Source organism: Diuraphis noxia, unplaced genomic scaffold, assembly GCF_037042655.1.
Source record: "Diuraphis noxia isolate RWA-SAM2 unplaced genomic scaffold, SU_Dnox_SAM2 contig0001, whole genome shotgun sequence".
NCBI lineage: Eukaryota > Metazoa > Arthropoda > Insecta > Hemiptera > Aphididae > Diuraphis > Diuraphis noxia.
In genome coordinates, this window is record NW_028301711.1 from 6,125,054 (window position 1) to 6,144,337 (window position 19,284).

General features: G+C 28.6%; 1 protein-coding gene across 1 annotated transcript; it reads left to right on the forward strand.

Annotated features, from left to right (window-relative positions):
• Positions 1–10,728: 10,728 nt before the first annotated feature.
• Positions 10,729–18,551, forward strand: LOC149059345 (uncharacterized). Its single transcript, XM_089223664.1, has 4 exons — positions 10,729–10,888; positions 11,138–11,251; positions 14,754–14,885; positions 17,221–18,551. Exons 1-4 carry the CDS (start codon positions 10,729–10,731, stop codon positions 18,549–18,551), a joined length of 1,737 nt encoding a protein of 578 aa, XP_089079790.1.
• Positions 18,552–19,284: the final 733 nt, after the last annotated feature.

The following is a 19,284-nucleotide window of genomic DNA, read 5'->3' on the forward strand; positions in this document are numbered from 1 at the left end:
TATTGTATGCCCATAACACTATTAGTTGACGTGTTATAGTAATTTATGTATCCTTCCCCCCTATCTTCAACACAACGCGAGTCGGTGCAGCAAACTGCAATATTATATTATAACGTAAGTGCTGCTTCGGTGTACATTACTTGATAGCAGAACGTGGTTGGTTCCGACCTCATTGGGAGGTTCGGCAGCGTTGTGTTGAGTTGGTGGTGCGGATTGCATACGGTGTATTGGTGTATAAATACGGTAGTAGTATAGATGTATCATTCCTGGCACAGTCCTTAAATCCATCAGTAAAAGATCACAAAGAAAACAATGTGCAAAAAGATCAGACAATTGAAATGCAATAAATATTAAAATATTTTTCGCAAAACTTATAATATTAATAATTAAAAATTGAATTGCAATAATTATTAAAATATTTTTTATTTTTTTTACAAAACTTATGATATTAATAATTAAAATTGAAATACAATAATTATTAAAAAGAAATTGAATACCTTAGTTAAAGGAATTGAAATGTATAATAAAACAATGGATACAACTATCAAAGATTTTAATAAATTACAAGAAAATGAAATGCAAAATGAAATAGAAAAATCAATATTAAATAATAAAATATTTGTTATGTTTTGTAAATATGAATACTATATTACTAATAATAAAAATATTAATATCATGAAATATAATCTAAATGCAATTCCTATTAAAGGAAATATTATAATCGTCGATAATGGACACAATATTTCTGGATATGGAAAGCCTTATGCTTCTAAAATACTAGAATCACCAACTTGGCTCGAAATTTGTAATATAGCTAATGATTTAATAATTACAACAGGTACTTTTTTATTCAAATATCTTCATGATATTTGTGTTTTTCAAGATTTAGGAAATATTAAAATTTGTTGTCTTGGCATGGGAGGTACAGATTCCGATCACAAATTGCTTAGAATATAACTAAATAATCGTCATTTTTTTAATAGGAATATTTCTATTAAAAATATCTTAATATATTATATTTAAATAAATTTTTTATAATTGTCAATAAATTCTAAATATAAATGTCCACATATAGGAGGATCATTATAGTTTTTAAACTTGTCATTGTTATACCACAGATTATCATCATCTAAATAATTTAAAACTTCAGGAGGAGGAGTACTCGAAAATGAATCAAAATATATTTTATAATTTTTTATTTTTTTCCATGCAACCCAATGAGAACCGTTTTGAGTAGAATTATTTAAATTAAATATCCCACATTCATTTAACCAAGGTTTTTCAGGTAATTCATTTATCATGAAACAACCTCTAATATTTTTTTATATTATTTCCAAATTTTATTATATCAAAATTACTTAACGGTTCGATATTTATATTTTTTACTTTACTCCAAAAAGTTGTATAACAACCTGGATAATTTTTAATGCTTTTTCTAAATATTGATATATCGAAATTAATCATTTTTTCGATTTTTTTTTTTATTTGTCTTCAATCCAGAACCTTTATTTTTTTCCATTTCTTTATTGTGTCGAATTATTTCCTCTTCTATTTTTTTCTTATGTTTAGTATCTTTATAACTATCATACAATGCAATTAAAGCTGGAGTAGCTACTGCTGCAGCTTCTAGAAAAGGTAAAATTAATGGTAAAAATCCACCTTTAATTTGCTTCGGTGTAATCTCCAACCTTACTCCAGAATTTTTTTTCTTGGCATTTTTTAATTTATCTATTTGATTTTGATCTAAATAATATTTATTTTCTCCTTTATATATTTTATCACAAGCAATATGAATTGTTGCATTAGAATTTTTTTTATGAGCTTCAGCCAACTTTTTTCATGGTTTTCAGTTAATTTAAAATGCATTTTATTATACAAAATATTTATTTAAAAATATTAAATTTTATTCAAATATTAAATTCATTTCAAATATCTTTTTGTTTTCATTACATTTGCAGTTGTCAAAGCAGCAATTTTTTCATTCAAAGAACTATCAGAAGCATAAAATCTTTCCATTGCTTTTTGTTGTAAATTTTTATCAGCGATATGTCTTGTTTTAGTATCTTTATGATCTTTATAAAAATAATCATGTTCTCTTGCATATTCGTCTAACTTGTTAATCGGGGGAATATTTTCATCTAAATTTGTAAATGGTCCTAGATAATTATATCCAGGCCAATGTATCGGAGGTAATTTTGAACAATTTAAAAAATCATTAAAAAACCCTGAACCTTTTATAATATCCTTTGGTAAATGTGAAATATACGACATTAAGTATTCTACACCTTTAACGGAAATATCAATTATCTTTTCTATTTTTTTAATACAAAAATTAAGAATTTCAAGTTTTTCATCATGATAAGTGTTTTTTCCCGATCTTTCTGCAGATGATATAACATGTAGTCTGTCAATTAATTGTTTAATATTATATTCTAACTTATTTGTTGTTTCTTTTGGTAAATTTAACAAAGATTGTAGTAAATATTCAACACCTTTTTTGGGAGTATCAATCAGTGTTTCCATGTTTCGTTTAAACAAATGAACAATACCAAGTTTTTCATTATGAAAACCATAATTTCCCGCTATTTCTTCTGCTAATATAAAATATAGTCTGTCAATTATTTTTATTATATTATCGATATAAATAAATTCAATAGGATTATTTGTATATTTTATTAAACCTTCTCCTTTGGGTAAACTTTGTGATTCTTTCAGTGTTGGTGATTTATCTTTTTTTGATGTTTTTGGTTTACTTTCTTTAGTTTTTGTTGATGTTAGTTTAATTTTTTCCCAAATAGGTTTAATCATTTCATTATATTTAGCACTTCCACTTGATTTAGGTTTTCCTGTGTTAATATCATTATTTTGGTATATTGAATCATTTCAATTAATATTTTTTCATAATTTTCAAAATCTTCTTTTGTATAAAATTCTGATTTTGTAACATCTGTATGAGTTAATAATCTCCACATACCTGGGATTAGTATATGTTTTTTTCCATTTAAAATTATATCATCAAAGTCAAATATTATAGGGTATTTTCCGATCATGAATTGATCAGTTTTACTTATATGATATATTCCAAATGGATTAACACCTTTAGCTTCATTTGGTAAAGTTGGTAAATATTTTTGCGCATTTTCACCTAATATTATTATGTTTTTAGGCATAGGAGATTTATTTGTTGTTATTTGTGGAGAACTTTTAGGTGTTTTAATATTATCTTGATCTTCTGTTGGTCGTAATAATTCTGGATTACGAGGTTTATAAGGAGTAGGTATTATCATCTTTTGAATATCATTATCGGTTTTAATAGCAACCTCTTTAACATCATTAACAGATGATTCAACATTTGATAAGGCTTTTAATATTGGTTCATAATGTTTTACTTTTTCTTCTGATGTATATTTATCGTTTAAAACTGTTTTTCTATAGTTATTTTGTAATTTTTTTTTAAGATTAATTTTTTTTTGGTGTATATTCAACGTGTCCCTGAACAGGGGACGCGTTATTGTTGTCACCTTCATCTTCATCTTTTTTTATAAAATTTAAATTTTTTTCGGATTGTTCTAAATCTGATTTTTTAAAAGTTTTTTGTAAATTTTGTCTAAGATGAATAAATTGTTTCATTTTTTCTGTTTCGTTTTCTAAGTTATTTCCGACCTTGGAATTGTTTTGGTCTTCAAATGTTATATTTTTTTTAATTTTATTTTTTAATTCATTTTGAATTTGTTTGATATCCATTTATTACATAAAAAATAATTTTCATCGTTCATCAATACTTAAAATATCATTACCTTTATTGTCATAGATAAAATTTTTTATTATGTCTATTGTTATGAAACCATATGTTTTTATTTTATTTTTTTTATCATATGTTTTACAATAAGTTCTAAAAATGTCTTTAAATTTGTCTAATGGTATAATTTTGCTAATAAAATCGGACCATATTTTTTCAATATAATAATTTGACTGATTAAAAACAATTATAACAGTTAAATTATTTCTTATTGTTTTTATATCTACTGAAGTATAGCTTTGTGTTAAATAAATAACACTAATATTCTTTGATCTCGATCTTATAAAATATTCCATTATCAACTTTTGATCTTCTAAAAGAAAATCATCAATAACCACTACACTATTAGGTTCACAATCATCAACAGATATTATATCACCATCAGAAAAATGAATGTTTATAGAAGATATTCCATCAAATATTTTTTTTAATTTTTTATAAACTGGCCGATCAATATTTTTTGTAAAAATATATAGATTTTTATATGGAATCCAATAACTTATAATCATATTATACAACAAAGTTGTTTTGCCACAGCCAGATGCTCCTACCACTAAAACTCGTGAAGGTATTTCAAATAAAGATTTTTCTTTACTATCATCTTCAATATATTTTTTTACCATTAATTTATCCATTTATATAAAAAAAAATATATATATTTGGTATTATAAATAATAATGTATAATATTTTTAAAAAATACGATCAATATATTGAAAGATCTCAATATAAAACTTTTTTACCTTTGAATAATTCACAACTTAATACACCTAATAAAACTACAATTTTTAGAATAGATAATATGGATGATTTTCTGAGCATTAAAGATGCAAAGTTTTATATTTATGGTAGATATTTGCAAAAAGATGGAAAAGATTATCCTAAAGAATCAAAAATACAACTAATTGATAATTTTCCTGCATTTTTATATACTAAAATTGAAGTTAAAAAACATGGTTAAGTCTTGGATGAAATCGAAAATCCAGGAGTTGCTAGTACAATTAAAGGTGTGTTAGATTTTTCTGTGGATCCAAACGGACCAATTATAAACTCAGGATTTTCAAGCAAATATAAAGGTGGAGGTCGTTTTAATGTTATGGGTAAATTATCACAATTCGGATTAGGATGGTTTAAATGACCAAATATATCCTGTTTTCAAAGGTGATATGGAAATAATTTTTACTAGAAATACAGATGATGATGCATTGTTAAAAAAATTTGTTATAGGAACAGAAGATGGAAAAATTATTATTGATGAATTTACACTTAGAATTCAATCCTATGTATAAAGTTTTATTGTTAAATGATTTAAAAACAATTTCTCAAAAAAAAAATATATTTTTAATTTTAAATCATGGCAATGTATTGAAGAAAGAAATATATCAGGAAAAACCATAAAACTCGATTTAACAACTCAATATCGAAGTCTTAATAGTCCTTTGTTTGCGGGTGTGGTATTTCAAACAAACAAGTTAAATACTCAAGAACATGATCCTTGTGAATTTGATCATTGTAATGTGAAAAATTTTAGGTTTGAAATAAATGGAAGACGTTATCCTGAAGAAACTCAAGATCTAGATTTTAAGAATGAAAAATATTGTGAGGCTTATGATAGTTTGATGGATTATAAAAAAACTTTTCATAAAACTCATCAAGAACTTCCTTTGATGTATAATGATCCAAACGATTTTAAAACATTTAGAACAATATATCTTGTAAACATGACTAGACAACCAACAAATATTTCTGCAACTAAACAAAATATTATTTTACATGTGGATTTCAATGAAGATTTACCTAAAAGTACAATTTGCTATGTACTTTTCGTTAGAAATGATTAATTTTTATTTGATATTGAAAAAGGAACAATTGAAGAATCTTTTACTAATTAAATTAGATAATAGATTTACACTTCTTTTAAGAGAATTATTTTCATGTCTTTCTGACAATAATAATAGTACTCCACCTCTTTCTGGAATAAATTTTTGTGTTTTCAATAGAAATATTTCTATTGAAAAATAATTTTAATATTTATTTTGTTTTTCTTCAATTAGATAAAGATAAACAATAAAATCATCACCAAAATTAACAATATCACCATTTTGATCAAGAATATATGTATTTATCTTTTGAATTGTTCTTACATTTACTTGTCTGTACGTTATTGGATTACATCTTATAAAAAGATTATTTGAATCATAATAAAAAACAAACAAAAGTTCCTCTTCGATAACTTTTTCATCAATAGATGAAACAGACTTTTCAATTATGTTGCAATGTACTTCTAATAATTGTTTATTTATATTATTATCTAATTTTTCAGAATCTCCTACATGTTTATATAAAAAATTATTATCAATCCCTAAACTTAATTTTAAATTTTCGTCTATCAAACAAGTATTTTTTGAAGTTAATTTAATAAAATTATTATCATTTAGTAATTTGATATTTGAAGGTAATATACTATTCAATTGATCAATTGAATAGTTACCTTCAATTTCAGTTTTATATATTTTATCAGATTTTTTTGTTTGGCTATATATAACACCGTTTATATTTTTTAAAAAACATTGTGTATAAAAAATTGGTTTGTTTGATCCTGTTATTTTATATTCAATATCAGGACCTAGTTTCCATGAATCAGGCCATATAATATCTCATATAATCAAAACCTAAACAATTTGATAAATATTCATCAAAACTTAGACCGATTGAGGCTGTAATATTTAAAAAATCATCAATTAATTCAAGACTTATTTTAGGAAAATCATAACAATTCATTAAATTTTCAATTTCATTTATTGTGTATATTCCTATTGGAATTTCAATCATCGGTATTTCACCATTCCTACCTAATCTAATTATACATTCTTGATCTATATTTATATATTTTTCTTCGGAAGTAGGACAATACATTAAAGTATTACCAACTAATGAAAAATCAAATTCTGTATTTTCAAATCCTAAATTTTTTTTAAATTTTTCATCTAATTTATAATAACTAGGAGATTCAATTTGAATTTTTTTATTATTATAAGATAAGAATACCGGTTCAATTAATTTATTTAAATATGAAATGCTATATATACCTTTTTTCATATATATTCTCTATGTTCAATTTCTATTTTACAATCTGATTCAATATTAATCAAATTTAAACTTTTTAAATACATTGATTCGAGGCCTATTTTGAATTTATTATTATCATTGAATTCTGGTTGTGGTAAATGAATATAACCATTTTTTTTTACTTTTATAAATACCATTTATAAAAGTTTATATATTTTTTTTTCTAATTTATTCAAAATCAATCAAATGCATTGATTTTCCTTTGTTTAATTTTTTCATTCCTTTATAAATAAGATTAAATTTTGTTTTCAAATTTTTATATAACGATATATTTTCATCTATCATTTGTTATGAAACCAAGGTTCCAACACAAATAAATTAACGCACGATTAGATTGTTATTAATTAATTAGGTTTTATTACGGTTTTAACTTACTAATTGTACAAAATGTTATTAAATGCTCTTCTCAAACATACGTTATGTATAATGCTCTGTTCTAATGCGACTGACTAACCTCCTCCCTGTGTGTCGGCCTGCGGCTACGCCGGACGCCGAATCGTCTAGTCAGCGGATTCCTGTCGACGAGCCGTCGACCAACACACTATTCTTATACTGTTAATATGTGAACATAATATAATATAATATAATATAATATTATTCAGGGGTTCACAACACATTTCATCATTATCTAAATATCTATTTGGTAAAAATACTCTAATTTTATTATCTAATACAACAGTTATTGTTTTACCATGCTCTGTATCAAAATATTCGAAAAAAGTCACCTCATATTTTTTTCCTTGTTCTAATGTATCTAATTTTACAAAATCATATTGAGTGTTGCCGCATTTATTTAAAGATGGTTTAAAACATACATTTAAGCATAACAACATAACTACGTAAATCAATTAATTATGTTCACGTCGACGTTTAGTGTTTTTACGTTGTCGTTGTTAATTTTCACATTCACGTTCACATTCTCGTTGTTCTATTATCTTTTTTGGCACATTGCGGAAATTTATAAGCATATTCTTAAGTTTCTTGATTTTTTGTTCATATTCTTCACACTGTTTTTTACGTAGTTCGATTTGAGATAATACCAGGTCAAATACATTATATTCATTATAATCACTATCACTATCACTATCATATTTACCATTTTCACGTAGACATTGTTTATTTTCATGTTTACATTCGATGATCAAATTAGTAGAACTATCACTATAATTTTCAACTTTTTCATTTCCCATTTCTATTATTTATTATAATAAAAATAAAAATTTTTAAACATATATCAAAGCATAACAACATAACTACGTTGAATAATTACGTATAATAATATTTACGTATAATAATAATAATAATATATAATATATCAACGTTTGTGTAGCTAGACTGATTATTTTTTTTTAACATCCGTTATTGCAGTGTTATCTAATATATAGGGTGACAATAATACTTATTGTATACATTTATAGGATGTTATCATTTGTCGAATACCAATTATATTATTTAAATAGAGTGTTTTATACTATTACACATACTTGAGTAGTGTGGCTCAGTGGGTAAGGCGTTAGGCTTTGAATGCATTCATAGTAGGTTCGATACTGGCTGGGGGGAATTTAGTCCTGATAATTATAATGCTACAACATGTGGCTTGTTCAACTATATGTTAAGTATAGTTGGATTTAAGGCGCTGTGTCTTGTAATATCATTACTAATGTTCTCCTCACTGGTCCTTGGAGTCTACAAATAACAACTTCTCATTGTGTTGTGCTACAATGATGGTGAAAGTAGTCCCTGCTGTACAGACGTTTGAAAAAAAAAAATAATAATAATAAAGTGTGAGGTTCGGATGTCTGTACAGCGGGGACTACTTTTGTAAATTTTTTGCATTTTTTTTTTCAATTGAAAATATTTGTTATTATTATTATTATTATTATTAAATATTTTAAAGCCTGATAATTCATTTAATAATTATTGATATTATCAAGTCGGAACAGCACAGATATTATTTATATACTTATCTACACTACATACTAAAAGTTTACCCCTCACTTCATATTTTTGATTTAAGTATAACTCCGGTAATATTTATGTTAGAAAGTTCATTTTTGCTTTAAACATTTTTAATTTTAATTCTCTTTATGTCCCCCTCATAGTCTGATAGTCTAAAATTATTTCCAAAGATTAAAAAAATTTTTGCAATATAAAATGAGCGATGAATTATTACAAACTATACATTGTCTTAAATTAAAAAAGAACAAAAAATTTAAATCCTATTAAAATACAAACAGTTAATGGTCGATGGAGAATTTCAACAAAATGTTTGGATTGTAAAACAAATAAAAGTAAATTTACAACATCATCTGAAATTGAACAACCCGTCACCAATAAATCTATAAATCAAAATATTTCAAATAATACAGACAAAGTTGTATTAGCCAAGAACTTCATAAACCAGTCAGATTAAGATTTCCTAAAAGAAGGATTATCACTAAAAGTATTGATGATTCATGGGCTGCTTATAATGAGAAATTATTCAAATGAAAATGAAGGTTATTGTTATATAATTACTGTTATAGATACTTTTTCAAAATTTGTATGGGCATTACCACTCAAAAATAAAGATGGTATTAGTGTTTCAAAAACATTTGAAAAAATAATAAAACAAGCTAAATCACAAAAACATCAACCACCAAAATTACTACATGTTGATAAAGGCTTGGAGTTTGTAAATAAACATTTTAAAAAAACTTTGGAAAAATATAATATTCATATGTATCATACTCAAAACGAAGAAAAATCTGCAATTATTGAGCGATTTAATAGAACATTAAACAAAGAAATGAGAATAGATTTTGAAGTTCAAAAATCTAAAAAATGGTTTAACATTTTACAATCTTTAATAGATAAATATAATTTTGATGATATACATAGATCTATTGTTATGAAACCTTGTGAAGTAAATAAATCTAACGAAGACCTTGTTCTACGGAAATTATTTTATACAAAAAACAAACCTAAATTAAAAATAAAATTTAGCGTGGGTGATAGAGTCAGAATAAAAGCTTATAAAAAAACATTTGCTATAATTTCCTATAACCTACAAAATTATAGATTTAAACAATGAAGCGGTTGAAGGGAGTTTTTATAACGAAGAGATGTACAAAACAAAATTTTAATTGTTATTTAATTTTTCTATATTTAATTTTATATTTAATTTTATTATTGTCTCCAGATATTATGAATTGTTATTTTTAATCGAAATTATTCTATTAAAAAATTGAATCTAAAAAATAATAATATTTTTTATAATAAATAATGAATAGGTATATTAAATATTACTGAACCCTTAGTTAAAGAAATTGATAACAATAATAAAATAAATAAATTAAATATTACTGAACCCTTAGTTAAAGAAATTGATAACAATAATAAAATGAATAAATTAAATATTACTGAACCCTTAGTTAAAGAAATTGATAATAATAATAAAATGAATAACAAAAAATCATATCCTCCCAAAATTTGTGATAAATGTAACTTAACAGTTACTTACAAAAATTGGTCTAGACATTTGAAATCTATTCGTCATCAAACAAATGATGTAGATCAAACAATTAAACCTAAATTTAATCAAATGTACAATAAAATTCCAACAACACCAATAAGAACAAAAAAAGAAAGAATACCAAAACCACAACAACAAATAAGATTAAAAAAAGAAAGAATACCAAAACCACATAAGGTTTTTAATTTTAGTGCAAAAATGTTTGAAAAGAAAGATAATCGACCTATTCTAAAAATTGAAGAAACTGAATTTAAAAGTAGATTAAAAACTTATGTTATTGAAAATAACATGGGTATTAAAGATCCACAAGTGTTTTTAAATCGTTTAGATAACCCAGTAATAGGACTCATTAAACGTGAATTAAAAAAGAAAGATTTAAAAGTAAATATTATGATGTTAGCTATATATAAGAAAGGTAAATCTGAAGAAGATATGATATATAAAGAATGTAATTTTAAAACACAAAATGAAATTTTAACAAAAAATTCTAACTTAAATGAGTTTTATACAAATGTAAAAATTACAATTGTAAATAAAATAGAAGATTTTGTAATGAAAGAATCTCAATGGAGACTTGATCAAATTTTAAGTTTGGGAATAAATATAAATAAATATGTTCCTTTTAAAGGTTCTTCATATATTCCATTACCTGAAGATATTCAAAATAAACACGCTGTTATAAATGTTCAAAATGAAGATGATAAATGTTTTCATTGGTCAATACTCTCTGCTTTACACCCTGCTGAACAAAATGCACAAAGAGTTACAAAATATAAAAAATGGGAAAATGAATTTGATGAAGAATTAAAAGGTATTTCTTTTCCAGTAAAAACTACAGACGTTCCAAAATTTGTTAAAAGAACAAAAGATATTTATATTAATATTTACTATATAGAAGAACAAGGACAATATATAAATATAATTTTACCACTAGAAATAACTAAAATTTAAAAAACTAATCATATAGATTTGTTGTATTTAAGAGAGGATAATGAGAATAAAGGTCATTATTGTTGGATTAAGGATTTATGGAAACTTGTTGGGAGTCAAATTACAAAAGATGGTCATAAAAGAAAGTTATGTAAAATGTGTTTAAATAGTTTTGATACAGAAAATAAGTTAAATGAACATAAACATTATTGTGGTAATAATAAAGCTGCTAAAATGATTCTACCAGAACCTTTTAATAAAACTTTAGAATTTGAGAAGTATAATTATTCTTTTAGGATCCCTTTTGAGATTAATGTTGACTATGAATGTACACTCGTACCAATATACACTTGTCAACCAAATGATAAAGAGTCTTTTACAAAATGTTATCAGAAACATATGCCTAATAATTTTTGTTACTATATTAAATATAGTAATGGTGATTATAAACCTCCTGTGGTATATTCTGGTCCAAATGTAGCTCAAGAATTTTTAAGATGTATGTATGATGAAGAAATAGCTATTTCAGAAATATATGATAAAATAGTTCCTAAGGAATTAATGACTGCAAACCAAAAAAATAATTTTAATAATTCTAATAAATGTCATATATGTGAAAGATTATTAAGTGAATTACCTCCAAGATTAGAGAAAAAATTAAAAATCTTTCACAATGCTATTGAATATTATAAAGAATATAATGATGATGAAAATATTGAAAAATATCAAGATCTAAGGAAAAAAGAAATAAAAAATAAAAACATTAATATGAGAAAAGTTTGTGATCATGATCATTTGACTGGAAAATATAGAGGGGCGGCTCATTCTATATGTAATCTTACTTATCAAAATCCTAAATTTATCCCAATTGTATGTCATAATCTTTAAGGTTATGATGCTCATCTATTTATAAAAGAATTTGGGAATGATGACAATGATATAAAATTAATTCCAAATAATGAGGAAAAATATATTTCGTTTTCAAAAATTATAAAACGTACAAAAGTTATCAAAGGTGAAGAAACAATATTAACAACAGAATTAAGATTTATTGATTCATTTAAATTTTTACCAAGTTCTTTAGATAAACTAGCAAATAATCTTGAAAAACATCAATTTAAAGAACTTAGTAAATATTTTCCTGAAGAACATTTAGATTTAGTTACTAGAAAGTTAGCTTATCCTTATAAGTATATGGATTCTGAAGAAAAATTTAATGAAACATGTTTACCACCTATAGAAAATTTTTATAGTTCTCTCACTGATAAAAATATAACCAAAGAGGAATATGAAAACTCACAAAAAATTTGGAAAGTATTTAATATACAAAATCTTCGTGAATTCACCAGATTAAATAATAAGATCGATGTTTTACTATTAACAGATATAATAGAAAATTTTAGAGACATTTCTTTAAAAAATTATAAATTAGATCCTCTGTGGTATTACACAACACCAGGATTTGCGTGCGATAGCATGTTAAGAATGACAAAAATAAAACTAGATTTATTAACAGATATCGATCAAATATTGATGTTTGAATCCGGAATAAGAGGGGGTTTATCTCAATGTAGTCAAAGATATTCTAAAGCAAATAATAAATATATGGGAAAAAAGTTTAATACTCTTAAGGAATCAATATTCTTACAATACTTGGATGCAAATAATCTTTATGGATGGGCAATGAGTAAATATTTACCTACTGGAGATTTCAAATGGATTGATAATCTGAATAATTTTGATGTAATGAATATTTCTGATTTATGAATCACCTAAAGGTTATATTTTAGAAGTTGATTTATCTTATCCTAAAGAACTTCATGATCTACATTCAGATTTCCCTTTAGCGCCAGAAAGACATTTTGATGGTGAACAACTCCCAATATTATTAACAACTTTGTATGATAAGACAAAATATATAATACATTAAAATTATATATTAAATTAGGTTTAAAGATAGAAAAAATTCATAGAGTGTTAGAATTTAGTCAATCTCCTTACTTAAAAGTTTATATTAATATCAATACTAATCTTAGATCAAAAGCCAAGAATGAGTTTGAAAAAGAATATTTCAAATTAATGAACAATAGTGTTTATGGACGTGCTATGATGAATGTTAGATATCATGTTGATATAAGATTATGTTCTAATGTGTCAAAACTAGACAAATTAATTGCGAGACCAAATTTTGATAGAAGGACAATTTTTACAGAAAATTTAGCTGCAATCCGTATGAAAAGAACACAAATAACTTTCAAACAACCAATTTATATAGGAATGTGTGTTTTAGATTTATCTAAATTATTAATGTATGATTTTTATTATAATATACTATGTAACAACTCGCACGAGGCCATACCCAGATTCGGCGTGGAGTGTACATTGACGAGGCTGGTAAAGGTCGCCAACCCACAGCCGAGATTCGAAAATCGGAGCATGCGGGATTTTCTTTATATAAATAAATAAACAAATTGGAAAAGGGAAAAAAAATTAAAACATCGTTATGGGGGTTGGTTTTTTAATGTATACCAGAAAATAAAAATTTAATTTATGACCAAGAAAAGCCATACGGCATAAAAACTTGGCCGCAATTGAAAGACACCGAACAAACAAACATAACGGATAAATATAAATCATAATATAATAATATGGAATGGACGATATACCAATATTCCAAACACGGCTCCGAATATTGGTTACCAGTGTATGTATAAATAAATAATAATGGTATATGAATATAGTAGATATATATACACGAACGATCAGATTTTATAATATTAACTAACACCAAAATGTCAGAACCTATATTAACAATTAATAATATTAATTCACCGGCCAAGGTGTGACTGTATGCGGATTGTACGTACTACGTACAACGTTAACAAAACCATATTACCATCTTTATTTGCTGTTGGACCGTTGAGCATCGTCCCGAAGACGCCCCCGGCGATTTTATTCTTCGCTACTCGACCATGATGTTGTCCGTTGACGCGAAGAAAAAGTAATGAACAAGAGATGGTCGTGGCTGGGCGTGTTGTTCACCGAACAGCATTATATAATTCATCGTTGCATAATTTAGTTAGAAATATATTTGGCCGGTGTACTTTACACTTTTATATTGTTATAGGCCGTTAATGAGGTCGAGGTGTTATTATTATATAGTGTCGGCCGGTCATCCGAACCACGGGTACTAGGCATACGTAATGATGATGTGTGTGTGTGTGTGAACTCGGTGTCGCCTATGAGCGGTGGCAGAGGGGATCGTGGGACGGAGAGCGCTATCGCATAGTGGTTTAGAATATTATAATATTAATTACAATTTCGATCGTTACAATTAAAGAAAAAATATGGAAATAGAGTTAGATTGTTATATACTGATACAGACTCATTAATAATAGAAATAAAAACTGATGATTTCTATCAGGATATGAAAATTAATTTAGATCATTTTGATACATCTGATTATCCAAAAGATAATATTTATGATCTACCTTTAATCAACAAAAAAGTTTTAGGTAAGTTTAAAGATGAGTTGAATGGAAAAATTATGACAGAATTTATAGGTTTAAGATCTAAATTATATTCACATACAATTTTAGATAGTGAAAAAGAAAATAAAAAAGCTAAAGGTGTTAAAAAAAATGTAGTGGAAAATAAAATATGTTTTAATGACTTTAAGAATTGTTTATTTGATAAAACCCCTAAATATGTTAAACAAAATTTATTTAGAACAAAGAAACATGATATTTTTACTGTAGAACAAAACAAAAAAGCTTTAAGTGCTTATGATGATAAAAGATTTGTTTTGGAAAATGGTATTGATACTTTAGCTTGGGGACATCATAAAACAAATATAGATAGAAATAATTTTGTAAACCATCTTAATACATTAATTAAAAACCAAAATAAAAAATATTGAAAATATAATATAACAAAATATTTCCCCAAAAATATTGCATTTCAATTTTCAATTATTAATATCATAACTTCTATGAAAAATATTTTAATAATTATTGCATTTCAATTGTCTGATCTTTTTGCACATTGTTTTCATTGTGATCTTTTACTGATGGATTTAAGGACTGTGCCAGGAATGGTACATCTATACTACTTACGGTGATCGGATTTTTTCCCTGTTAGGTTAGTTTCCTTAGCGTACTAGCATCCATCCGAATTTGGTAATATCGCCTTGGGTTAAGTCTGTAGTTTATTTGTAGTTATTAGTTATCGTTATGGCTGACGATAAGGAAATTGATTACGTATTACGTGTATGGCTGAGCGTGCCGCGATAAAGCGATCCACCGTTATCGCACATATTAAATCGATACATACAATGGCCTTGAGCGTCCGGGATGATGCTAGTCTCGCGTCTACCTTATCCGTACTCGTGGTGGATCTGGATTCATTATAGACCCAATTTAAAACGGAAGATGATTCGCATTTAGATTGTTTATTGTTGCTAGGTAAAGGTGACCAGTATTCGTCCAATTTATCGTCCGAAATGAGGAGGCTCGTAGGGGAGGCTAAGGCCGTCGCCGCTAGCCTTATTCCTACCGGTGCGGAAGCTATCGATCTGTCGTATATTCACCAAAGGGTGCCCTCGAGTCAGTGTTCCGACGTACTTGTCAAAAAGTCCCCACGCCTCCCTGAGATACCTCTGCCTACGTTTAGTGGTGAATTCCGGGAGTGGCCTGCGTTTCGCGATAAATTTTCCGCGTTATTCGACTCTCGACCCGACCTCTCCGATTTCGAAAAAATATATTATTTAATTGGGTGTTTAAGGGGCTCCGCAGCTGAGGCGGTACAGAGTATATCAGTTGCTGCCGATAATTATGCTTTGATATGGTCTACGTTATCTGATCGTTTAAAACCGTCCGCGACTAGTAGCCACGTCTCTTGTTGAGCAATTGCTGCATACGTCACCGATGACGCACGAATCCCTGCACGATTTAAATAGTTTTTTACGTACATTTCATGAGAACCTTTCGCTAATTAATGCACTTAAAATACCAGATATAGGTTCTTTTATTTTATTTATTATGGCATTTCGGTGCTTGCCCGTTCATACGCGTAAAATGTTCGAGTCGAGTAGTACGGCGGAGTATCCCTCCATTACGCAGTTGTTAGAGTTTGTTAGGTCTCGAGTGGCAATACTCGAAGTAGTGGGGGACACGAAGAAGAGTAGCGTGCTCGCTGCGCCGAAAGGTGGAAAATCGACCGGTCAATTGGCCAAGGGGGGAGAACAGTTTGGAAAGCGATCCAGTTCCCGTCCTATGTCTTTTGTTACCGCAAAAACCTATGTTAAATGTCCGTGTTGTCCCGAGTCACACAAATTGTCGTCATGTACTAAATTTAAATCGTGGTCAAACGACGACCGTGCGCGTTGGACACGCGAAAATAGATTGTGTTTCATTTGCTTTGGGGCCGACCATTGGGTTCCGCGTTGCAAGTCAAAACCAAATTGCAATAAATGTACGCGTAGACATCATTTTCTCCTACATAGTTCGGAAGACGAACCGCGAGATAATGACGAGTCACCCCCCGCTCACGTTTCAAATGTTTCTATGTGTGCTGTTGTTCGACAGTCACCTGAGCCGCCGGCGACCTCTGTTTTATTAGGTACGGCGCTAATACATGTTCAAGACCGGTCCGGCTCATGGCATACGCTGCGCGCCCTAGTTGATTGAGCATCGAAAATTAGTGCGATTACTGACGTATGTGCCCCGATAAGTGGTTTATCTGGAGTTACTATTGTTAACGTTCTTGGTCGCGTTGATTGCGTTGTACAGCCACGATTTTCGTCCGAGCCCACCTTATCTTTACGCGCGTGGATATTACCAACTATCACAGGTAACCTGCCCAAACAATCGCTATCTTCCGATATAAAAGATCGATATTCGAATTTGGCATTGGCAGACCCGCATTTCGATGTTTCGTCACCCATTGACTTACTGCTAGGTGGGGATGTGTATGCTGATATCATGGATGGTCGAAAGGTATCGATAGACAACGCTTTGCCGTCCGCTTTTAGTTCCATATTTGGTTGGATTTTGATCGGTCCTGTCTCCGATAGTGAGACGCATGTATATCAGTCATTACCTGTGTGTATGACATTATCTCTCGAGTGTCTAATGGACAAATTTTGGCAGGTCGAGGAGCCTGGGATGGTCCCGTCGACTTTTACCGATAATGGGCAATGTGAAAAATTGTTTAATGACCAGATGGTACGTTTGCTTTCCGGCCGGTTCTCGGTACCGTTGCCTTTCCGTTCTCCGGTGACGAGTGAAACTTTCGTCGGTTCGCGCGAGGTCGCTGCGCGTCGCTTCGAAATGCTCGAGCGAAAATTAACCACTAATTCCGTTCTAAAATCACTATACGACCGGTTTATGGCCGAATATATTTCACTGGGTCATATGTCCTTAGCACAGTCACCTGGACATTATTTTATCCCGCATCACGCCATTTATCGCCCGGAAGTTGATAAGGAAAAAATTCGTGTGGTTTTCGATGCAACGGCACGCAGTTTCCGAGGTCCGTCGTTAAACGACTGCTTATTTCCCGGTCCAAAGTTACAGCAGGACATCATCGATATTTTGACGCGTTTCCGTGTCCCTAAGCACGTTTTCACCACGGATATTTGCAAAATGTACCGGCAAATATTAGTGCGGCCGGAATACCGTAAATATCAACATATATTGTGGCGGGCGTCCCCTCGCGATGCATTACGTGATTATGAGTTGCGTACTGTCACGTACGGAGTTAATTGTGCCCCCTTTCTTGCTCTGCGTGTGTTACAAAATATTGCATCTGAGGATTGTGATGGCTTTGAATCGGTACGTACTGCACGCCAACGTCAAACTTACGTTGACGATATTTGTACCAGGGCGGACACTATCTCCGAATTGTTAAAACTACAGTCCGACTTAATTTTTGTATTAAATAAATCCGGATTTGAATTGAAGAAATGGGCATCAAAAACCTCCTCTGTGTTGGAGGCTGTACCGGCCGAAGATCGGGTAGTAGCTCCATTACCGTTTGAGACTGTCGAGGGGTACGGGACTAAAGTGTTGGGGCTAGAATGGCACCCCGACGGTGACTATTTTTGTTGCGCCCTAAGTCCCATCCCGTCTCCTGTATTTTCAAAACGTGGCATTCTTTCGTTAGTGGCCCGTATTTTTTAACCGCTCGGAGTATTTGGTCCATCCGTGTTTTTGGCAAAATTGTTCATGCAACGTACATGGGTCTCCGGGCTGAGTTGGGACGACCCCCTTCCAAACGAAATAGCCAACGAATGGTGCGCGTTTGTAACTGATTTGCCATCGTTATTACAAATTCGTATTCCGCGACATATTAATGGGCGTAGACCGTTTGGGCGAATCGACCCAAAATATAGTCTGTTTGGGCGAATAACTATATACCGTTTGGGCGAGGGTTTAGTCAACTAAAACTACCGTTTGGGCGAATAGATATATACCATTTTGGCGAATAGATATATACTGTTTGGGCGAGAATTATTCAATTAAAAATACCACGGTTTGAGCGGTATGAAAATGCTTATAATATACACTCAACAATTAAACAAAATCATATAAAACATAAATAATTAGTCAAAAATCGTTTAAAATATAAATAATTAATAATAAGTCAAAAATCATATAAAATATAAGTAACCTGCAGTCAAAAATCATATAACACATACATAATTAATAATAAGTCAACAATTTTAAATAACATTACATATATAATATAATTATAGTACAGTTTAAAGTAATTTATTAAATCATATAACACATACATAATTAATAATAAGTCAACAATTATAAATACAATTACATATATAATATAATTATAGTACAGTTTAAAGTAATTTATTAGCTTGATATTTTAAACCTAAACATTTTATGTATTCTAATT